Here is a 24,166-nt window from a genome sequence, read left to right on the forward strand (position 1 = left end):
ACTCCCAAACTGTGGTATGCGTTCCTAGCGCTGGGATGAGGAGAAAAGAAGACGAAACACCTGAGAGGACTGGGGGAGAAGGTGCCTGGGAACTTCTGCTCTGAAAATTAACTCTGAGAAGGAAGGAAGGACTGTGAATTAGAAATTTCAGGCAGATTTGTCCACTTCTCAAACTAAAAACAGTGTTATGCTGTTCCACAAAGCTGGCACCTCTGCCCAAATCAGAAACTTGTTCTGGCCTTGGTGCCACCACATTCCTTGCTGCTGGTACAGTAATTTCTGTGACTATACATGGAACTGTCTCAATAAGAACTGAACCAAGAGAAAAGCAATCTTTTTGTTTCCCCCAGGTTACTTTTAAGCAAGCTCCCTTATGGCCAAAGGAGTGCTTGCAGTGGCATAAGAACACACGTGAATGAGTTGCCTGGAGGTAAGAGAGAAAGAGGGGAGACTGCCTTTTTCTGACACTACCACAGTCTCAAGTGTTCATGGAACTACCATTTTACTGTGCTTGGCACTTTCATATAATAAGCGGTTCATGCCCTGAAGAAGTTGCATCATGAATGAATAAGGTAGAAGTGTGGGAGCAAGGAAGTATCTTCTCCGATTCCTGTTGGGGAAATTGAGGCTCAGAATTAAACGACTTGCCCAAGAGTAGAAAGGCTGACTTGCCAAGAGCCAAATTCCAGTCTCCTGAATCATCATAGCCTTGTGCCTTATCCAGAAGACCAGCCTTTCTCTATTACCATTTCCTTTCTCTCCACCCTGTTTTGAGAGGAGGCACGGTAGCATTGTTCTGTGTCAAACTCAAAGCGTGATACGGGAATGCTGTCAGCAGAATGCTTGAACGACCTTTGAGTTTATCACGAGTCTGGAAGCCATGACTTTTCTTGGAATGATTTCTACTCTAGAACCTTCCTTAGGACCAATAACCACAAAAGCTTTAACCATCAAAAGGCCTGCCAGTGTTTATATAGGAGGCCTTTGAGATTAAAAAACATACTTCAAACAACAAAACGTTTCTTAAGGCGTAGAGGATTGGAAATTAGTAATCAGGGAAGCATGTGAGGCTTGAGATGGAATGAAGTCCTGTTTTCCTGTCCACTCTATCAGGAGATAAGTGAATGATTTTATTATTTTTATTGCTGGTGTGAGGTACCTTATTAGGAGAACCATATTCTAAGAGTACCTTAGTTCCTGCTTGGCTGTGTAACCAGGCCAGTGACAAGCAGCTTATCTTTGATCTAAGTCAGATAGCTGGCGAACAGGAAATAAAGACTTAACAGTTTGCCTGTGCTGATTTTATATCACTGCAGGCTTCAGCAGACTTTATTGGGCAATGCCTAAGCGCCACTGAAGAGCCATCATCCTAGGCTGACAAATACCATGTCAAACACTCAATCCTTTGCTGTGGGAAGTTTTGGTGGCATGTGGGTTTTTTGGTTTTGTTTGGGTTTTTTTGTTTGTTACCCCCCCCCCCCCCCTTTTTTCTTCTCTTGCTTGTCCCATGACATTCTTTGCCAGATCAGAAAGCTTAATTGCATATACCAACCTGGGTGTTCACTGTGCTAGTGCAGCAGGCAGTGAAAAGCAGGAGGGAGGACTTGTCTTTGGACTTGATAAGTGGAGAAAAATGGGCTCTTGAAACATTTGCTTTAACTGGAAGACAGGAAGTGAAGCACTGGATCAAACTGGTCTAAGAATTCTGCTATCTCGCCTCTGGCTATAGCCGAAGTCAGCTGACAAAAATAATAGTGATGCACCTGGCTTTTGTTATGCAATGCCACAGGAGGGGAATTCCGTCCTGCTTTTTGCAAAGATCTGCATATACCCAAAGTTATGACATGTTCTAACACTTCATGTCAGCTGCTGACCAGGTTTCTGTAATTATCAGTGCCATACTGCAGTTCTCTAGGTCGCATCACTCTTGGGATGATCCCTGGGCTATAGATTCAGAGGGTAGCCACAGGACTGGAAGGATCTTCCATGACTTTGAGTAAGGCCTCTTTAATTTGTTTACGTTTTTGCCTTTTACTTGGGAAGTGTTCTCAGTTTCTGTAGAACTTTCCCCTAGTCTAGGAGCATGAATGTATTTTAAAGCAGACACACTGGGCTTAGACTTAAAAGACCATTTTGTCCTGCTGTTGTGCTCTTCCCTGGGCATCAGCTTATGGCTACAGTTGAAGAGAGGAAAAACTGTCAAGAAAATTGTTCCACACTCACTGTCCTTTCTCCAGTAACTTTGCTTAAGGACTTCCTGAGCCTGATCTAGTCTCTGTATTCAGATGATGGGAGCGTATAAATCTTACACAGTGAAACACTTCATATGGTTGGTTTTACTCTGATTTTATTATAGGTTGGTTGTTTTCTTTTTACGGAAGGGGTGTAGGGGGGTAGAGTTAAAGTTTTGGGGATGCTATAAGAAGTGCAACCCACTCATCTTTTTCTTAAAAATATCAAGAAACGGTTTGTACCATAAACACTGGTGTGTATGTGAGATACTGCCTCAATTTCTAACCTGCAGTCAAGGATTATCTTGGAGTAGCCTGTTCTTGCAAGCCCTAGGAGTTAGTTCAAAAGACCTGGGGAAAAATAGGGAATGTTTATTGATGTTTTAGTCATAACATGATATTTGTATTGCCTGGAATACTGCCCTTAATTTCACATCAGTTTAGACTGTGTACCCTACAATAACATTTTCCTTCTGAAGAAATGAGTAGACACTTCTGTTTTGAGCCACAGAGTTTCCCTGGTGCCTTGGTCTGTGTTTATTCAGTAGCGTCATGGGCTAGAGAAGTAGCTGGGAACAGTGATATAAACTGTATTTAGGGAAGCACCTAAATTCATTCTTCCTGAAGGCCACAGTTTACTATCTGAGATTTTGCAAACCAGCCTGAAGATAAGAAAGCAAAAGTGTTTTGTTGGTTTGTATGCCTGTATGGACAGCTTGCTTTACCTCCAAACCAAAAGCTACCCTCTAGCTCCTGGGTAATAATCTCCTTTACAGCTTCAGCTTATTGAGAGGAGTAGCAGCCTTTTCCCTCTTAAAATATTGTCCAGATCATGCCTGTGATCTGCAGGTGCTCCTCAAACTGGGAGCATTTCTCCAGCTGTTCAACCTTGTGAATGAAGGCTTGTCCAAAACTGTTGTGCCACAGGCAGGTGATCAATTAAAAAAACATCAGTAGCTTCTAATATTAGCTGTTTGTGAGCCAAATATGTTTGGACATGGGCACTTAGCGGAGAGAAATCCGGCTTGTGCGTTTTCCTGTTTGTTGCTTTGATGCTTCTTTTACCACAGAGCAGCACAAGCAACGAGATGCTAAGCTCTGAGCACCCTTGTGTTAACCTGCCATCCTGTTGGCATCTTCAAACCCCATCGCTGAAAAGGCAAGAGAAAAGCATCTACCCTCACCTCAACCCCCAGCCATCACCTTGAAGAATGTTTTGTTTGAGGTCTCTGTTGGTGCATGCTTTGTGGTTGTGCATGTATGTGTAGGGTAAAATCTAAGTTTGATATAAAACATTAGAACCACTTTCGTGCTTTATTTTATATCATCGGTCACAAGGAATCCAAGAAATCCCTGAAGACATAAAGATCTGTTCCTAATTTTTCATAGTTCTAGGGCACTGCTGGTTTGTACCTTTCTTGGTTTTTTTTTTTGTGGGAAAGAAAATGAGAAAATTGTATTATTCTGGCAAGAAACTAACCCACAACCATACAATTATTTCAGCATACTATCTAAATATGATCATGTAGCTGTTCTTCCCTTTAATCTTCTAGAGCTAATGTCACAGCGGTTTTGATTATTCTATGTGCCCTGTAGGATTCTTTATTCTGATTTCAGTTATAAATTTGATGGAGGTGTAACAATTCGACTGTGTTAACAGTGCTATGTATGTATGTTGTGTGATGTTCTTCCCAGGATCCTCTTACATCTGTCTCTACATCAGTAGAGCTTCATGGCTTCATTTTCTCAAACCTGTTCTTCTCATGTATCTATTTAGGTGATGAACTGTGAACCTTAATTTAAATAAGGAATGTTTTGCTTGCGGGAGGGAGAAGGATAATTTTCTTTTGTAGAAAATACTATATAACCACGAATGATAATAGATGGGCTAAATTAAGGTTCTAACAAGTCCTATTGAGATGGACCATAGTGCAGGAAGAATAACAAGCACTGGGCAGTCTCTTCTGCTTAACTACCTGGGTTAATGTATGGATTTGCAGATTATAAACCAGCATTTTCTGCTGCAGTTCATTTGTATACAACCTCAATAATATTTTTTTTCTAAAAAAAAAAAGGATAGTAAGAAAAAGTCAAAAGCTACCGATTAATGTACTTTACTTGAGGGCTTTTTGCTGTGTTTCTTGTTTTAATTTTTCCTTTCAAGGATACTAATTCCCTTAACTGCATTCTCACCCGTGAGAGTGCGTTACATTCCTAGAATAAAGATTTCAGAAACCAAAATTATACTCTTGTTACTAGCTCAATGCAGTCTTGTACCAGAGATAGTGTGGATTTGGTCTTCCTATCTTACCAGGTGTTTTTAATCCTATTTTGATATGCTTGTTCCTTACTGACCCCTCTACCTGATCCAAATGTGGAGCTGTGGAGTTGTTCCCCCAGTGTTCATCTCCACCTGATCGCTCTGGGAGATGTGTTTTAGGTTTGGATCTGGAATACTCTCAAAATGAGGCAGATTTTTAAGTTGACTGTTGGAACAGCAGCTCAAACATCTGTTTTTTTTTTTTTTCTGTTATGGCTGGCTGCGTGTGTAAAATGCGAGTGAGAATAAGATGGGTAGCAGGGGGACTTGGTCTCTGGAGGCTTGCAGCGAGGGAAAGCGGGGTCTGGGAGGGGTGACGTGAAGGCAGGTGCCTTCCTGGCGCTGAACCAGCGTGGCCAAAGGGCGGCTGAGCGGTAGGGGCTGGCCGAACTCCTGGCAGAGAAGCACGCTCCAACCCCCTCTCAACTTCGACGCCTCCCGGGAACGGGATTTAACGCGTTTCTTCGGACTTGTGGCTATCCCCGAAGGAAAGGGGCCCGGCGGACAAACTTCTTCCCGCTGGGGAAGGGAGTGGGTGTTTTTTGTTTTTTCCCTGCAGTTTCCCGCCCCTTCTCCTTGGAGCGGGGACAGGCGGGGGGAAGGATTTTCGACTGCCGGGCGGGGCGCGGCGGGGGCGGGCGCCGGGGCGGGGGGAGGCACCGCGCCTGGGCCGTCCGCCGGGAAAGTCCCCCTGAAAAGGGCGGCGGGCAGGGCAGGGAAGGCACTGGGGCCCGGCCGGCTGTCTGTCCGTCCGTCCGTCCGTCCGTCCCAGGTGTGCGGGGCCCGGGCGCGGAGCCCCGCCGGCGGCAGTGGGGCCCGAGCGACTGCGCGGAGCTGTCAGCATGGCCGGTGAGCGGCGGCGGGGGGGGGGGGGGGAGCGGTACCGGTACCGGGGGGAACGGCCTCGCTTCTCCCGGTGCCCCGCGGGTCCGTTCCCACCGCCCCGGCAACGGGGCGATGCGGGGAGCGGAAAGCCGAGCCCACTCCGCCCTTGCTCCCGGCTCCGGTTGGTTTCGTTATTTCAGCTGCGTCGCGAAAAAAAAAAAAAAAGCGATGGCGGGTTTGGGGAAAAATGCGAAGTGGCGGTTGGTTCTTATTTTTATGCTGTGAGGGATAGTTTACTTCTCCTCTTCCACCGTCTCCCTGTTGACTTGAGCCCGTAGGCAGTCGGAGGGAGGTGAGTAACAGTGCGAAAAAGGGTGACAGTGCTTTTGCCCTGTCACCCCATCATCTGCTTTTGCTATTAAATCCACATCCCAGGAGCTCATTAAGCAGGCTTATGGAAAAAAGTTAAGGAAACAACATCCCGGCGTTGTTCAGGTTAATTGTGACAAGATCTTATGAGGTCGTTACTTTTCAGAATGGATTTCCGAAGTCTTAAAATCGTGTCATTTAAAACGTTTAGGCGTTAAACAAGCACATGGGTTTCGTATCAGGGGCTCCACACATCACAAGGCCAGGCTCTGTGATGCTCAGCAAGATCCCGTTCACATAGGAACTTGCCTGTGAGAATGCAAATGAATACGAAACAGAGATGGCATAAATGCAAAGTAACCCAGTAAAGGGATTGTGCATTGAGTAAGTACAATAAAAAGCCCAGTTAAGTTTCTTTAGGCTAAATTAAACCAAATTTGTCATTCTTTTGGAAGGTATCGCTCTGGTATTTTTTTTAGGGTTTTAAAAAAACCCCTGAAACTCAAGACTTGGCAGTGTTAATTAAAATAACATTTCTAGGGAAAGATGCTTTCCAGCCTCAAAACTCAGCAGTGTCTGTTCTGTTACTACTTAGCAGGAGTGAAAGTTATACTTTGCTAAATGTATAGGTGTGCTAACTATCGACAGAGCAAGAAAACAACTGTATTTGTATGGAGGCATTTTTTTAAGTGTTGCATTGTCTTTTAGAGTGGCAAAACTGAAGCAGGAAATAGCACCTTTTTTTTTTTTTTTTTTTCTTCATGTCTTAATGTATTTTCAGTGTAATTAGGAACCAGATAAGGAATTTTTCAGTAGGGGAAGTTCATAACTTCCTGGTACTAGGTACTAGCTAGCTTTTGTAGTTTGTTGTTTTTTTTTTTTTTTTCTTTTTCTCTTTTGGTTGCTGTTCTGTAATGTAACACGATAGTAAAGGGGAAGTTTGTGAGCAGTTTTGTCTCTGTTAGAATCTATATGTTTTTGTGGAGTCCTAGGTAGATTACTGCTTTCTAAAACCAAATTCTACGTGTTTGGTTATTTAAGATTGACCTAGAATGTGCTATATAAGCTCATTGCCTCTTTTTGCCTGAGGTGTTGCAGGAGGTTACATGCGTATAGATTGTTTGCTCTTGCTTTTCAGAAATGGCTGTTGCTGTGGGGACATAAGGTCACCACTGATGTGTACAGAGCAGTGACATTGAAGTTGAAGGGCGACACTTCTCCCCCTTGCGCCTCCCACAGTGACCTCGGATCATGGGCTTTCGGGTGATACTTTCACCTTTTCCACAGAGACCCACAGCTACTTGGCTTTCACGCCTGGAGGGTCTGTGCACAGGGCACAAATCATGTCCCTCCGGACCCTGTTTCCTCTAAGCAAAGGAACGAGGCAAAACATACAAATCCTTGATCCCTTTGTCGCTTTTCTTGGTGGCAGCACGTTTCACTTTCTCCCTAATGGCACAGGCTGTGTTAAACTATAAACTGGCTCAGGTTTCTCATCATGGAGAGGTCTGATGGAAGTGTTGTTCTGAGTGTTTGGCATTGTCCTTCTGTTCCTTTCTGTATTGCTCAAAACAGAGGAGAATAAACCAACCTTTGGTTGTTGAATGAATATACACTGGCCGAACTCTTGGAACTCTACCTGCTTTTTCCTTGTTTATGTAATTGGGACACTTGATCTCCTGTATTCCCTTTTAAATTATTTAGCATAGTATTCAGAGCATGGGGAGGTATAAACAATTTTATAACAAAAAGAACAAGAGGTAGGTTGTAATATGTAGGATAATGCTCCTATTGCTAGCATGTGTATAGGCAATTATAATTAATTACAAATGCAAATTCAAGTCTTAAGCGTTTAGATGAAGGATTAGCTAGATTTTTGCTTTTGTTCCATTTCAAATGCTTTTCTGAGTAGTTGTGGGCAGGTAGGTAATAGGAGTAGCTGGGCGTTTCTCTTCCAGAATAAGCAGAAGAGAGTTTGTTTTTAGACATAACTCATATTTGTTTGACAAACGCAGCAAGACCTGAAGAGGACAGGTCTTTAGTAACTGTGTGGGAACTAACAGACCTCTGTGCATGAGAGCAGATTGTGAAATAGTTAAGCCATGCCACTTCACAAGCACACTGCTGATTTACAGAAACAGGGAGCACTGACCAGACCTCCACTTGGCTGCAGAGTGCTGAGAATACCTTTAGTTCAGACAAACCGTTTTCTGTGTTTCTTCTCTATGCAAAACACAATGACACCAAAAATCACGGTAGAGATGATAATGTGATTCTTAAATAGAGAGAGAGAGAAGCAAGATAAAATGAAGTTTAATGTTTAATCTCTGGAGGCTGCCGTGTCACTGAGCTTTACTTTCCCACAGACACACCTGCTGTTAAGCAGTGGGTTTGCCTTCAGTGACATTTGTTTCAGCCACAGCCCCCTAAAGATCACCAAGCCCGGCATCTTAAAATAAAGCGCTCTTAATAGGTGAGAGAAAAGAGCCCTTTTAAGCAAGTATTAGTAGAGCATGAAGGCAAAGTATTGGTTAAAGCAGAGCAAGTAGAAGTGATTGTATTCAGTAGTAGTTTCAAACAGCAAGGCTCTAGCTAGCTTTGACAAATACGTAACTTGTGTGGGTGTACTGTGCGTCTGGTTAGCAGCTATGTAAGTATGCACATCTCCACGGTGAGATGATTAGTAGGCACTTTGCTACAATTTTGTCATTAAAACTTCTAAAATAGTTTTTAATTTAGTATCTGGGCATGTGTCTGTGGCGTGCTGTGTTACATAGGATCGGAAAGGTGAGATTCTTTTCTCAGCTGCACAATGGAAGTGGGAGGCTGGCTGATGCACAGCAGTCGCTTCTTGCTGCTGGCAGAAGTCCTCTGGACTGTGCTGATAAATAACAGTAGCATAAGGAAATTTAAGTGTGAAAGTTAAATGGCCATACTGCTGCAGTGGTGCGTGAGCTTGGTTTAGTGAGCAGCTCAGACCTCTGTTCTCTCTTTGAAACCAGCTTTATGTCGTTTCTAGGCTTTTTTGTTAGCACTACCTGTACCCCCCTCCTTTGAACCTGGTTACTTTCCAGAAAGAGAAAACATATAAAGCTTACCTAAAGGAGAGTTAGGTCAACTGTGGGAAGTATCTAGGAAAGGGACCATCCTTGTAAGGAACTGGACCTGGAGTAGTGGCTGCTGTGTATTTAAGGTGACAGCTCATGGTCTACTTCCAGAAAATGATTTAAAATCTGGTTGATGGGAGGTGATCGGTTTAGATATTGCATCTCAAGAAATTGTCAGAAAGGAATATAGGCAGTCCTAAACCATAGTTCTCAAACGTTTGGCACAAAATACAGCCTGGAATTGAAATGCATTGTGCCATTTTAAAAGGCATTCAGGTTTTGAAAAGGCATGTGTTGTTGGAGACTTCCAGCGTGCTTTCACATATTACCATTCCACAGCAGTCTGTAGGTGTGTTACATTCAGGTCAGACCAAGGTGACATCTCAGAGATGTAGTTCTTTCCATCCCTTCTCTGCTTCTCTTAACTACTTTATCTTTTAGGTTATAACATTTTCCTACTTTGAGTATGAATTGCTGCAGCACTGGAAATGTTTTGCAATCAGCAAATCCCAGGCATGAAGTTGAAGCTTTGTGTTGGCAGGCATACCTAAATCATTGTAGGTGCAACATGAGAGCAGCCTTTATTACGGGGTTAAGATTGGAATCCACCTCTTTGCCAAAACTCATATGCTGTGGACTCACAGGCTGTGTAGACCTTGGGCAAAAGGAAGCAGGGGAACTTTTACCCTTTTAGCACTTCGAATATATTTAATAACTATTATGCTTACGTTGAAGTCAGAGCACTTTTTTTTTTTTTCTTCAATGCTGTGCCACAGGATGTTGCCTGTCATGTTTGTTTGTGATGCTCGACCTTGCTTGAGTAGGATGCTATTATATGAAGATGACAGAGAGCTCAGTAGACATTTCCATAAGCTACGTTCATCTGATCGTGCAGCACCATGATGATTCAACTGCTACAATATTTACTTACCCTCTCGTTATTTGTTTTTCACATGCCATCCTACTGTTGTCACTGTTTGATTGACTATCCTGTTTGATGTTCTTAGTGAGATATATTAAATAGCTTGTTACTGTCTGGCAGTAAAACATCACTTGAAAAGTACTTACGCTCTTGCTAAGTTAATGTCTTTCTAACACAGCCCCCCCCCCCCCCCTACTGTTCTGCTGTCTCTTACTCTTCTCAATCACTCACGGTTCCTGAAAACTTTTTTTGACAACTGCCCAATAGCTTTCACTGAGGTTTCATTGTCTGGGGAGATACTGCAACTAGAATCTAGTCCTCTGGGAGGTGAGTAGCTCAAGATGTGAAAATCAATACCAGCAATCAGGTGTTTTCTGAGCCCACAGTCATGGTATTCAACCCAGTAGGGTTTTTTTTGCATAATTTGCATAGTTTCTGCTTCACTATAATAGGAACCAAATCAATCAATTCTGAGGAACATCTTTGCTTTTAGAGGACATTGAAGAGAACATAGTACTGACAGTACCTGTAGGTTGAGAGGACAGCCATTCCCAACAGTGTATTATAATTTAAAATATCAACTGTTCCCTCAAAGTAATGATTTGGTTTCTGTTGTATAAAATATTCTTTCATCAGACACATATTCTCTTAAAAGCTGAAAGAAGCTAAGCTTGAGGTAGGATGGAGGGGAGGGCATCCTTTGCAAATTACTTACATGGCATCGATACCTGAGACTTCATCTAAATCTGTTCTCTCCTCTTGCCCCCCACCTTCAGTGTGTGCATGTACCTAGAAAGAATAGATTGTCCAAGAAGGGAGACCAAGTGGAAAGATGGTCGTGTCAGTCAAAGAGTCTAGATATTCTAATTCTTACATCTTGTGCTGCTCTTTAAGCTCTACTGTGTGCTAACATTTAAAATGTTTTGTTTTTAAGGTGGCCCTGAGCCCTACATTGAAATATTTGAACAACCCAGGCAAAGGGGCATGCGTTTCAGATACAAATGTGAGGGAAGATCAGCAGGCAGCATTCCAGGGGAACACAGTACTGAAAACAATAAGACCTTCCCTTCCATACAGGTAAATACTGTTTTTATCTGTGAATTATCACTGCCCACACTAACTTTGTACTGTAGCTATGTGTTGGACTTGGTACAGTAAATAAAATACTTTTCATTTCATTTTCTGTTATTCTTTCCTTTCCAAAGTTCTGGCAGAGAGGGAATTCAGTCAAGTTACTAACTGTCTGGAAATCATTCATTATCATCTTTCTTCTGTATGCATATGTGTTCTGGTTTCTTAGTTAGGTGACTTGGGTTTGTTCTTACTGTTTGGACTGCAGCATGAATTTTGGGAGGGCTTTGAAGGAGTTTGCATACAGAATTTGAAAAGGCTTTGAAAAGCTTCTGGGCGCAGTGTGAAAGAAGGCACTTTGTATGAGTGAGCAAAGTAAGAAAGTGACTTGCAGCCAGTGATTTGGTGATTAGGCTCTGCGAAAGAAACTACCATGAAGTATGTGAAGTCAGAAGGGGATACAGAATTTAAAAACGAGCTGAGAAAGGGGAATTATGTGGTCAGAGCACCTGCAATGAAGATGAATTGAGTGGTTGCATTATGGATAGGTTGGGAACTCCAGGATGAAAGGCTTCAGAGTAGCCCTAGCAGCTCTCATCAAAGCAGGGACAAAGATACAGGTGGTAGAGGTGGTATGGAAGGGAAGTTCTTGGGCAGTAGCTTTCATACATGGGACAAAAGAACATGTCATAGACTCTAGACAGGGTATGGTAAGGGAGAAGAATTTCTGGTTTCTGATTTGAAGTTTAAGTTGTTAGTATTTCCTTGATCTCTTTCAATTTGAAGAAAACCTTTCAGAGACGAGAGTAGAAGAGAAACTCAACTATAAAGAGGAAGTTGGGTACTTGCCATCTTGAAGTATGTAACAGTGCTCAAGAACAGAAGCTGTGTGTCTGTGTTTGCAGTGTATGCAACTATGAAAAAAAAAAAAAAAGTGGAACCAAAGATGGAGTCTCTGGAATAACAGCAGAAAAAGAACACATACAGAGGATGTAAAGTATGAAAAATATGAGATGTTTTAGGCTCAGGCATAAAAGCTCTTTAGGAAGAGGGGAGTTTGCAAAAGGCAGTATTGGCAGTCATGTCGAGCAGCAGAGTGAGCATCTTACTATGTAAAGCAACTGTGAAAGCTGATCTAGCCCTGAAGCCAGAATTACTAAGGGAAGAAGCAAACAAGAAGGTCCCCCCCCTTGACTGTCACAGTGCCAGATTTGGTTAAGGAATGCAGGAAACTGAGATCTTGCCAGATTCTTTTTCAGCATTCTATCAACTGAACAAGGAACTACGTAGGCTGCTGGCAAGAGTAAATACTTTTCCCAGAGTCTCAGCCTAAGGCTGTGTCAGGGCACAAGTTAAATGGACAATCCCATTGATTCCTCTTAACTTGGACTGTGCTGCATGTGAAGGCCATCCAGAACCCAAAGGGAAGATGGGACATGGGTAGGGGACTGTGCAATCCTGGCCAAGTTGATTCTTTTTTTAAAGGTGACTGCTGATGACAGAGCTGATTGTTACTGATAGCAGGTGATTTCTAGGTGAATTCCTGCCTCCCTGAAGCCCGTAGGAGGCTTTAGGGCTGATTAGCTGCTAGGGGAGTCCCCTCTAGAGATGGAAACATCTATGAGGATGAGAACAGAGAGGCCAGGAAGAGATTAAATTTTGTGGTGCAGTTATGATGAAGAACATCAAGGAGGAACTGGGGAATCAAAAGTGGCTAGATCAGGCTTCAAGGGACTGGGTGTGAAATGAGGGAGAAATGATGTAATAGTTGAGGAGCGTGAAGAAGCGGAGGAAGTTTTGTTTTAAGGGTAAAAAGTAACAGTGACTTGTATGAAGGCCAGGAAAGGAGCCATATTGGAGACTGAAGAAGCTAACAGATGACGAAAGCTGCAAGAGCAGAAGTCAAGTCGAAGGTCGGAGGCGTTGGCTGAAAAGGATATATGATGGATCCTTCCAGTCTCAGGAGGAGGAAAGAAAGGGCTGAAGGAGGAGAGGAACAGTTAGTTATAGGGTAGGGGAAGTGAAGGAGGAGAGACTGCCTCTGCATGAATGTGTGCTCGAGCAAGTCTTGTATTTACTTTCAAGTTGTTTATGCTTCAAACAATTTAGGCCAAACTGTTTTTCTTTTTTTTTTTACTATCACCCACACAACCCTTGGTGACTTCATTGGTAGCCGTCATCATGAGGGAAGACTTACGCACCTGAGAAACGTGTGTTGAATTAGGTTGATGACTGCTGTGAAGGCTCTAGTAGGAGCTTCAGAATTCAGTGCTTCCCTTCCTGAAGATAAGATAGAATATTCATTTGAGAATTAATTAAAAAAAAAAAGACTTCATAGGGAATTATGTCATGCTGTATCTGTTAGGAACCTCTTTCACTACTTAGTGTTCCATGCACACGTAATATCCTTATCCCTGAGGCTTTAGGAGCTTGTTCCTAAGATTTGGAGCTAGACCTGTCCTTCAGTAATCATTTGTATGTGGTCATCTATGTAGAATTTTGGGTTTTTGTTGTAAGGCTAGATATGATAATTAAATAAGTCTTGTTACATTTGGTTTTATGGCATTCCAAGCTGTTCTAGGTCTAAGCTTTTGTATTACCTCTGACCTTTGATGGATGAATTCAGTTTATATAAAGAACCCTGGTGAGATGATGAAACAATAGATCTCCAGCCTCAAAAGAAAAGGGGGTAGGGGGAAGGAAGATAGAAAAGATTCTTTAGAGCCTTTCAGGCTTCCTTCCCATTCTTGCATTAGGGCAATTTAAGAAGACTGAACAGACTGAATGTTGAATACTGGCACTAGCGAACAAATAACCGTTGTCTTTAGCAAAAGTAGCAGGTGAAATATGTTGGTTTACTTTCTGAAATAGATAAGCTCTTGAAAAAAACCTTCACTTCTTCAAATATTTTGCCAAAGAGTTGTTTTTTTCCTGTGAAATGAACAGAACTGAAATGGAATGTGCAACTTCGGGCTTTTATGAAGCAATAATGCCATTTTCTCAGCTGTAGTGTTTCTTCCCTAGAGTATTTGAGGAAAAAATGTATTTTCTGTTACATGTGAGGATTTCACTAGTCCCAATATCTAAAATCTAGAAAATATCTCACTTTTTTTAAATTTTTATAGATTCTGAACTATTTTGGAAAAGTCAAAATAAGAACTACACTGGTAACAAAGAATGAACCCTACAAGCCACACCCTCATGATCTGGTTGGAAAAGACTGCAGAGATGGCTGCTATGAAGCAGAGTTTGGGCCAGAACGGCGAGTCCTGTCGTGAGTAGTGGTGTTGCTTGGGAATTCGATTAATTGTGCAAGTGATTTGTTAATCTTATGTTTAAAAACTCAGACTAGTGATTAAAAGAGCAATTAGTATGCTGTTTTTGCTGAAGCTTACTAATCCATCTCAGAGGGACGGCGACTTCTCTTTGAAGTATTTCCTTCTTTTTCAGTACTTCACACACTTATTCATTGAGCCTATTTTTTCCTATCACCCTTTTCTTTCCTTTGTTCATTCTCACAAGGTCTGTCTCCTTTTCCTTTCTCCCACTTGTCTGCTTTTTTTAGTTTCATTCGGTAACACTTCTTCCTGTGATTCTCTCCTACATGTGAAAATGATGAATAATAGAAAGGGTAACAACACCATTAGAATTAGCACTTCACAGTGATTAGGGAAGTTCATGTCCTCCATGGGAATTATATTTGGACTTTCTGGAAACTGGTGGAGAAAGTTTGGGCTGGATGAGTATCATGTCATTTAGATGATAATGGCTGGGACACATCTAGAAATGTGTTAGTAGCTGTCAGTGTTGTTGCTGTTTGTTTGGGTTGGGGTTTTTTGAGTAAAAATAGTTTCTGCTCAGTCCTGGATCTGTAGAGCAAGCATGCTGGGGAAGGATCTACTTGTGGATGCAGTAAGGAAAATTTAGGCTGTATATGAGATTGTGTTTCTTAGTGCTATTCAGAGGGATATTAAGAATATCTAAAATACAGTTATCTTTGATGGCATTTCCTGTAAGTTTACCAACTCTTATGTAATAAAGTAAAAGCAGAGTAAACTGCAAGATACGTCAAGTGATTATCACTGAAGAGGGGAATTTAGAATTGACGAGCTGTTTGTGGTTCACAGTTTGAAATGTAGTAAATTTGGAAGTAGCCTATTGCTTGGGGTAAACATAACTGAGCTGGGAAGAAAATAAGGTGACTATTTCAGTGTATAAATAGCTCTTACGTGGTGCTTTCAGGCTGATGTGATCGTGTTGATGTTAGTGAAATTACTCCATGTTTATGTGGGTTTAGTCAGTAGAACGCTATTAAAGGAGAGAGCTGAAGACACAGTCTGTTTGAAGATGATGATTGCCTGATGGTGAAATAAAAAGTTGTAATAGTGGAGATGTTTCTTCAACATACAGCCCAGGCTGAAGTGATCATGAATGTGCTGCACTGTATTCAGGTGGCACGTAGCATGTTGACTGTACTGCCTTTTGCTGTTACAGATGCTGATGTTTTCTTTGGTTTACTGTTTTTAGCTCTGTTCACAGTACTGTCTTAATTGGCAAATGGTAGAAAAGGGTTAGTAAATGTAATTCCTATAATTCTTCCCCCACTGTCATACCTCTCTAGAAAGGTGAGACTGTCCCTTCAGACACTTACCTTCCATCTTGGTGATTGTAACCTCACCCTTGTGGGCTTCCCTGCAAATAGAGTTCCCCTTCACCTCGTCTAAAACTTGTCTTAAGCTGTTCAGGGACCTTGCACCTTCCTCTGACTGTCCATTCACCAGCCTCTCCTTTGTCTTCTCAAATCAGGCTTCCTCACCCAAGATCAAATGATGTCTGCCATTCTAGCCCATCCCACTTCCTGCTCTCACCTCTGGGCCTTCTGGTCTGAAGCAAAAAATCCTGATTGCTTAACACCTTCTCTGGTTATGTGTTATGTTCACTGGGTGGAAGGAAGACACTGATGATTGGTTTTCCTTTCGGCATTTTGTTGCGCAGGGTTAAGTGTGTAAGGGCAAGGTAAGCCTGTGGAGAGGCCATTTCAGGACAGAATGCCAAAAAGCATTGGGATGCTCTACAAATATTTGTTGGCCAGTTTTGATTTTGTCTCGGTTATGTGTGTGCATCAAATCCTGTTCTTTCACTTAATGCTATGCCTCCATTTCATTTACAGCACTTGAGGCTTTTTGCTATATCCATCAATTCTTCTCAATATCATTAGGTTATAAGCCTCTCAGTTTCTTACAAAATAGCAAGTGGGCTACTTTCACTTTACTGATAATGCGAAACTGTAAGCTTCGATTGAGCTTGACATTGGAGATCCAGATGGGAGGAGGCTTGAACCATTCTCTTTGAAATGTTTCCAGCATCGGTACACTCATTTTTTTTCAACAAATGATTGGTTGCTTTAAGATGAAAGAACAGTATGATCCATAATTGAATCTGGATGTTTAAAGTCATTTTCCTTTTTGTGGCTGGTGACTCAGTCTTCACATTCTTCTCTTCGAGTCCATGTTGGAGAAAAGCCTCATGCAATACTAGTGAGCAGGAGATGTCCTCTCCTGGTAGTGGTTCTGGCTGTTTACTCTTGTTGAGCATCCTGAATGGAGCAAAAATCCAATTTTTTTTGGTGTGGGTTTTTTTTTTTTCCTGCAGAAGTGGGATTATTAATCCCAAATTTTGGGCTGGTCTGAGTAATTACTCTACTTTCTGCTCGTTTAAAGTTCCCCTGTGTAGTTCCAGTTGAACCAAGTGTTTTGTTCTGTTTGTGTTATAATGATACTTGTACTGCTGCCTAAACTTGGTCAGAGCCCTCCCCGGCCAAAACGTCAAGGCAAAAGTGTCAGTGTTGGAGCTTACGTGACTGCCTGTATACTCAGATTTTGACTTCCTAGTTTGTTGTCTCTCTGCATGGATGATATCATAGTTTTTAAAAAAGTTTTTCGTTCTTTTTCTCTCTTCCTACTTCTCCCTCTCTCTTCTCGTTATCTTGCTTGCTTCCTGTCAGCTAGCGTTGATGTGAAACCCCACAGCCCTGCTGAGGTTCTCAACAGTTTCTCCTCTGCTCCGGCCCTCTGCTCAGCGATAGTTCAGTAGACACTTTCACTGTCGCAAGTGCGTGTTTTACAAAATGTTTATAATCTGAGAATTAAGGGGTGCTTGAAAGCCTAGTTTCTGTCCACGAGAAGCTTAGTTCACAGTGGTTGAAAGGTGCAGAGTAATGGCTGTCAGTCCTTGCATAGCTGGATAAAGCTTTTGCTCAAGGCCAGTTCTACTTATGTACTTGCTTGATAGCTTAGAGTGGATGGCAGGAGAGCCTGGGGCAATTTGGGGATAAAATACGGAACTGGGCCCATTCATGGGCTTGAGGTGTGCTTCAGACCGAGTCTGTGGAATACAGTGGGTGATCAGGGTGGGGAAAAAGCATTATGTGCTGTGATCCAGCCCTAAAAAAAGTACTAGCTACAAGACAGGGTAGAAGTAGCATTGCTCACCGAGGTACAGAACAAATATTGAATGTCAGTAGCCCCAACGTGAAGCCAAGGTGCTTTAGGGAATTATCAGATGCTACTGCATTTCATTTTCCTCTAGGTCACTGTATCGGGTTCAGGTTCACAAGGAGGCTTATGCGCTCCTCTAGTGAATAAAGGTTGTGGAAGTGGAGCCTGACTGCAGGGGATTTGGGAACCTTTGAGCAGAGCATAGTGGGCACAGGCAAGGGATTTTAAGAAAGTTAAACTTAACATCATGCTAGGATAGCCTTGTTCAGAGCAGGGAAATGTAGAACGATTCTTGAGAGTGTTGGCAGGAACAAGGAGTATCAGGAACAAGGAGTATCTTTAGGTCCGTTAAGGTGGTTTTTTAGGCATAGCTAAACCAAAGAACCTTTGTGGAGTTTCAAAGGAAGGGAAATAGCTGGTGCTTCTGGAGAAGGGTGCCTGCTGGCACGACCTATCTTCTGAGCTTATTGTAACATCATGAAACACGGATTATTTTTTTTTACTTTTTACTTCCTGCTTTACATCCACTCAGCTTTGATGATGTCATGGTTTTTCCATGTGGGAAAGAGTCAGCTCGCCTGGGACTCCCCCCACCTCCTGCATCGGGGTGACCTGTGCTCTTATGCAAATAAGGAAGAGCTGCAGCTCTTCAGAAGTTTTCCATAACTACATGAGATTTAAAAACCTGTTTTGACTCGTTTGAAAAAACCTTTAAAATAGCATTTTAAATTTACATTCCCTGATAAAAGCAGGAGAGCAAATCCTTAACTAATGTGAATCAGCAGGTTTATTGATAACAAAAATAATTGTCACTTCAGATTACCTGACATTGAGTATTTAACTTTTTAATCACTGTAGGTTTACTGAAGAGTAACAAATTTTAATACAGAGGTATATATTTTTAATAAAGAATATGAATCCTTCAGGATTTTATTTTGGTATTTTTCACTTCTGTTTCTGCTGTTATTTTAGAAAAAAAACTCTGCTTTTCAGGTCTTTTACGCCCTTATCAAAATAAGGTGGGGTTTTTTAAAATTTCTTACACTGTTATGACACTAGTCAACATCTAATAATTTATTGAATATTCTACACTGAAGTCTTCAGTTGTTGAAATCCTGCCACATGTGCTTCAGCTTTCAGAATTTGGGCATTCAGTGTGTGAAGAAGAAAGACCTGAAGGAATCAATTTCTTTACGAATCTCCAAGAAGATTAACCCTTTCAATGGTGAGTAGAACTTGGCTGGTTCACTTTGCAGGGTGGTGGGGTTTTGTTTGTCCTGCCTTTGCTTTTTGTGGTGGAGCTTTATTTTTTCTAAAAAACCTTTTATTGAGAAATGGCTCTTCCCTTTCTGCCCTCCTAGTCTTTCATCACTGCCACCACATGATTAATCTATTTGGATAGTTGCCCCTTTTATTTATTTTTTTCAAATCCCCATAAGCAACGTGAGTTGCTGTGTGGATAGAAGCAGTTGGATAGCAGCAGAAAAACCCTCCCAGGAAACTTCTACAAGTATCTCAGCAATTGGATTCCCCAGTTTTGGCAGCTGTGGCTTAACTCTGCAACAACTTAAACCACTACAAATCTATCTTGCCACCGTCCCATCCCTTCTCTTGTTGTGATGCTGGTGTTTGCGACCCCTCAGCCAGACAGTTCAGGGAGCTGATGGACTCCTTGAAGCTGCCCCTCGCTTGATTTTAGAGCACAGGAGCTGGGGCAGGCCCTTGGGAAGTCCACATCAGTATTGCTCTTGGTCCAGTCTGAGGCAGGTTGTGCTGCTGCAGAGCCACGCCTGTAAGGGCCTACCCACAGGCTGTAGTTTTATATGACAGATGATCTGTGGACTGATCACAAAGAGAGTCATCCTGTTCTTCCCTCCATCCCTGGTCACACACTCCTACTACTTTCCTCACACCAGCTACAGAGGCTGCATGGCTACACGGTGAATGGACTCAGCAAGTTGCTCCAATGGAAAACCAACTTGCAGAAAAAGGGGGGGGGGGGGGGGGGGGGGGGGGAAGCCAACCCACAAGTGGTTTCCCCTCAGATCAACTTGCTAAACCAATTCCATCTTGCAGCCACACAATTGCTAAGTTCAATGCACAGAGGGGGTGGGGAGCACACAGCAAAATGGAGCGGGACCAACACCTCCATCATGTGGGCACAACTGGGGGGAAGTAGATGAAAAGCATAAATACCCCCAGACTATTAGCTGAGCATTATGAATGCAGTCATGCGTTTGTGTAAGTGTGGCAAGATCTTGGAGATTTTCCAATTTATTTTTTTTTAATACCCACAGAAGTCTTGCTAAATTCAGGTAAAAACCCTTCTTAGAGAGTTGAGGGCTGGATTTCTGTCTAGCTTCAAAATACATATCCCCGAACTGAGGCAAAAAGAAGCGTGTTGAAGTTATTACAGAATAAGAAATGGTTTAGATCATTTTCTTAGTTTCAAAACAGCTGTTTGGAGTCAGGCTGATGGTCCTAATTATCCCAGTTCTGATAACGTATGCTCGCAATAGCATCCCTCTTTACATGAGTTTAGTCCTTCAGCACAGTGTAAACAGTTTTAAGTGTTTTAATTATTTTACCTTGACTCAGCCAGCTCTACTTTGATTTTAAACAAAAAAGGGGAACTCTTCTGTTCAGCCCTCTTGGCTTTCTTTTACTCCATAAATTAAAAAAATGGGTTGACGTTTTCTCTTGATGTTGTGCAGTAGAAGAATGCGATAAAAATCCCTTTTTGCACATGTATTTCACCAAAGCAACTTTAGCAGCCACATCTTTAGCACTGTTCCTAAGCGCTGAGGAGTGTCATAGTGAAGAAATGTTTAACTAAAATCATTTGACAGTAGATTTTTACAGTGGTTGGCACATAACTCTGAATTTGCTGATCGTTTTGGGGCGTTTACCGCAGGTTGTGCTTGGTAGCATCAGGGCAGATCCTGGCCTGCTTTCCACCAGTGCAGCAGCAGAGGAGACCACAGCCCTGCCCTGGCAGCAGGGAAGAGCCTTGTCTGGGTGACACACAGGGCAGCACCCTGCTCTCGGCGGGGGTTGTGCTGAGAAGGGGCCTCTGGCAATCCCCAGCCTGCGTAATTGCCCTTCAGCACTTGTTAATGTGTCAGCACAAAGCAGAGCCGATTGAAAATGGCCTCCAGCTGCTCCAGGGCAGTCCCTTGCTAAGTAGAGCCCAGAAAAGCATAGGACCAATGTCAAATAAAACAGGATTAGTGACAGAAGTATTTTTATATGTGTACTTAGTTGATCCAAACAGGGTTTCATCAGCAGCAGTCGCTGTAATGTTCACTGCTTGATAAGATTGAAAGTTTTACGTATGGATTTAACTTGTTTTTCAAGGTGGGAAGAGTATCACTACGTTCTTCAGGATTGCACAGGCTATGTCGTATCCTGTTTTGAGCTGGGTTTATGTGTCTTCAGAAAGGCATCTTGACTTCTCTATGTAGAGATGTTTCAGGGTTAGGTGCATCCTCTAAGCAGGTAGCAAGGTAGTCTTCCTAATTTCTTGCATGAACATCATAAAAGAAATTTAATGGAGCTGTAAACTAGTCTTCAGGGTGTTTGTGTGTTGGTTGTTTTTTCTTTCCCACCTTGTTCTGGAACAAACAGTCCTCTTTTCGAAGTCTCCTTTCGAGGCAGAGGTTCAGTATTGACCCTGCTAACATGTGAAATGCTTCCATCTTGCCAGCATGTGTATTACTTGTCTTGTCAGCAAGGCAGGGTCGGCAAAGTTGTGCTCCAAACTTCCTTGTATAAAGGGACCACTGTCTTCTGGGGGAGACAACTGGGATGGCAAAGGGAGAGAGTGAGCCCTAATGCAAATTCTCTGGTGGTGTCATCCCTCCTCCACACCTTCCGGTGTATGGTATGGATGCACACTGAGTCAAGGTCATAATCAGCACCAGTGGAAGGTTGCTTGGTCAAGATGTATGAGTTTTTAAGGTCATTTTCTCCACCACTCTCACCTGTGCTGTTAAAGCAACTGATGTCCACCTCTGAACTCCTGGCTGATAACAAGTTGGTGTTGTGGATCGTGCCGTGTGCCTAGCTGGATCCGTCTGCATCTGAGTCATTCTGCAAGCGTACCCACAAGGCTGTTTCACTATGAATTCCCCACAATTAGCCGGCAGCGTTTATCCCTTGATAAGTTCAGTGCTGGCTGTGCAAATTGCGTGCGTTCGCTGGGATGGAAGTGGGATGGGTGACTGGCGCTCAGGTCATGCGTTAGTCTGGCTTGAGAGAGAGTTGCTGTTTCCACCCCATCACTGGATATTTTCGTGATCCGTTGTGTTCACAAGGTATGTCCCGTATATTTTTGTCCTTTAATAAGCTAAACAATTCTATTAATCTCTCTTGTCTCTCATTCCTGAGCACACCAGGGAAATGGTGCGTGTAACTAGGACTCCTTGGCATGACGATGATATAAATAGCACAGCATCGAAGGAGAGAGTTACTCCTCCAGTGGAGCTGGTCCATGTCTGCTTTCTAGGGTGTTTGTTTTCTTTTAGTAGCTGTTGAGTTGTGCCATATCCTTGTCTTCCCATGTACTGTCTGATGTATGGCCAACTCAAATTAAAAGAAGAGCCAGTCTTCAGTTAAGAGCTTTTGTGGGTGGGTGTGACTTGACATAGAGACAACAATTGAGTTAATAACAACTTGAGTTAATTATCAATGAGGAAAAGCTCTAAATGTGTTCTTTAAATTTAGGGGAAAACTGTATTTAGCTCAGTATTGCAAGAGGACTTACCTTTTTCTAGCCAAATGGATGACAGTGTGAAAACCCTAGACTTGTCTCAGAGGGAGAAGCCCAGAGAATTGCCAGATATCTGGCAAATGATCAAGACAGTATAAATAGGCTTTCCCTGGAGCTTGACACATGCTTAAGGTTCCTGTTTCTGTGTAATTGCTCTTGCTAATAAGCATTTAATTCATTTTTAGGCTCTCCCTTGTACCCCACGACTAATTCGGCTCCGTTTGCTGCCGCAGTCTTTCCTTTGCCATTTCCCCTTTCCGCCCGTGAGCAGCTGACCCCGTGTTGGCTTCGCCCTCGTCACAGTCTCCACGACACCCCCCTTCCCCCTCACGCCTCCGTGCTGCGCCCGGGCTCGTCCCCACACCAGTTGCACTCGCTTCCCTCCCACGTACACAGTCACCCTCCCCACAGCTTCCCCTGCGCGCCTGCGCCCCTGGGACAGCCTCTCCTCTGACGCCACTCGCCCACATCAGCCAAGTTCAGCAGGATCACCCCTCTCCAGCCCACTTGCTCCAGCCCCCTGCTTTACTGGGGGGCTTAGCGGGCCACGGAATATTTCGGCAAAGACAAAAAATAGCATGAACCAAAAGGAGACTCATAGCAAGAATTCAGGAGTTGGGAATGGTTTGGAATGGGAAAGCATTATAGTGTTCTCTCATGAATGCCTCAGATCTTACAAGAAACATTCAACTTTTGTCCTTAAGTTAAAACAAATGTGTCACTCCCCACCCCACTAAATTCTCAAGCTGACAGTTGTCAGCTTTTTGAGAGGCACAGAGCAAATCCACTTGAAGAAAGCTAAATGTTCTGATCCTAATATGACTTTAGCTTTTACCTTTGGAAAGCCCTTTGTTCTTTCATTCCTCAGGCAAATGCTGTTTATGCCGAAACGTGTATATTAACTTAAAGGACAGCCTGTTTTGTTTAAAAACTAAAAGGAAAATTACCAAGTACAGACACAAAAAATGCTGATGGTTTTTTTTCGTACTATAAACAGAAACTGCTAAAAAATGCTCTAGAAATGTACAGAGGCTGATGGATATATTTACTTAAACCTGTTCCAATACCTTTCAGATTAAACTTAGCCAAAGAACCCAGATTCAGAGAAATATTGTGTAGACAAAACAAGGGCTGAGTTTTGAAACTTTTAATTCTCATTCCCAGTTCTTCCATTGGCTTTTGTATGAGGCCAAGCCATTTGCCTTCCCTGTGTTTGTTTCTTCTCTAACACAGGGAAATGTAACTGCAGTAGTTTGGGCATTTATTGACTGTGGGTTAGCATCTGAATTTTACAGTCATTCGGACTAATCGACCTCCTGAGTTTTTGCTTTTTTAAAATGATTGTTGCTGATGCGTGTTGTGTCTGTAGGTACATGCAAAGTTTTTTTTTTTTTTCTGCAGAATTGACTGAAACTTACTTCTTCATGGCTCAGAAGTATAAACCAGGCACAGGTGTATAGGGAGAAGAAACATAGTGCTGACACGGTCCCCCCCTTGTTCCCAGCTTCTACCTCTCAGCAAGTGCTACTAGATTGTATTAGGCCTCTGGACGTGTGAAACAGCCTGGCCCATCATCTAGTACTGTGTGTCTGGATGCTGAAGCCCAGGCACAAACTGAGCACAATATTCTGCTTTGGAGAGCAAGGGACAAATAGTCCACCAGGACCATCTGCTCTTTCCTTTGTAGGAAATACAGTTGTAGCTCACTTGAATCTGCAAGTGTAGCATTAAACTACCTGGTGAGATCCTTTTTAGCTGTGTAGAGGTCAGCTATAGGAGACAGCAGTCAAATTCTTGGGTGGTTTAGCGTGTGCTGCATTACTTGTGTGCTGTAGCCCTTCCTCAGGCTAGCTGCTGTATAGCTACGCAGTCACAACTGCGGCTGCAGCATGGGCTGGGGGAGTCAATCTGGAATGTATCTCCTGGGCGCTGAGATGGACCCGTGACTTGTGCCCAGTTTCCCTGACTGATATAACCTGGCATAAATCAGCAGCAGCACTGGAAGAGGCAGTCCTTCCTTTCACTCTTGTCTGCTTCCACCATTTCTCTTGCA

General features: G+C 42.8%; 1 protein-coding gene across 1 annotated transcript in view; it reads left to right on the forward strand.

Annotated features, from left to right (window-relative positions):
• Positions 1 to 5,281: 5,281 nt before the first annotated feature.
• The window catches only part of REL (REL proto-oncogene, NF-kB subunit), a 32,476-nt gene continuing 13,591 nt past the window's right edge, over positions 5,282 to 24,166 (forward strand). The window contains exons 1-4 of the mRNA XM_074909812.1: positions 5,282 to 5,400; positions 10,709 to 10,851; positions 13,971 to 14,119; positions 18,476 to 18,567. Of these exons, the coding sequence (XP_074765913.1) occupies positions 5,394 to 5,400; positions 10,709 to 10,851; positions 13,971 to 14,119; positions 18,476 to 18,567 (391 nt within the window). The 5' untranslated portion in view covers positions 5,282 to 5,393. The remainder of the gene's footprint in view (positions 5,401 to 10,708; positions 10,852 to 13,970; positions 14,120 to 18,475; positions 18,568 to 24,166) is intronic.

This window comes from Athene noctua, chromosome 1 (assembly GCF_965140245.1).
Source record: "Athene noctua chromosome 1, bAthNoc1.hap1.1, whole genome shotgun sequence".
Taxonomy (NCBI): domain Eukaryota; kingdom Metazoa; phylum Chordata; class Aves; order Strigiformes; family Strigidae; genus Athene; species Athene noctua.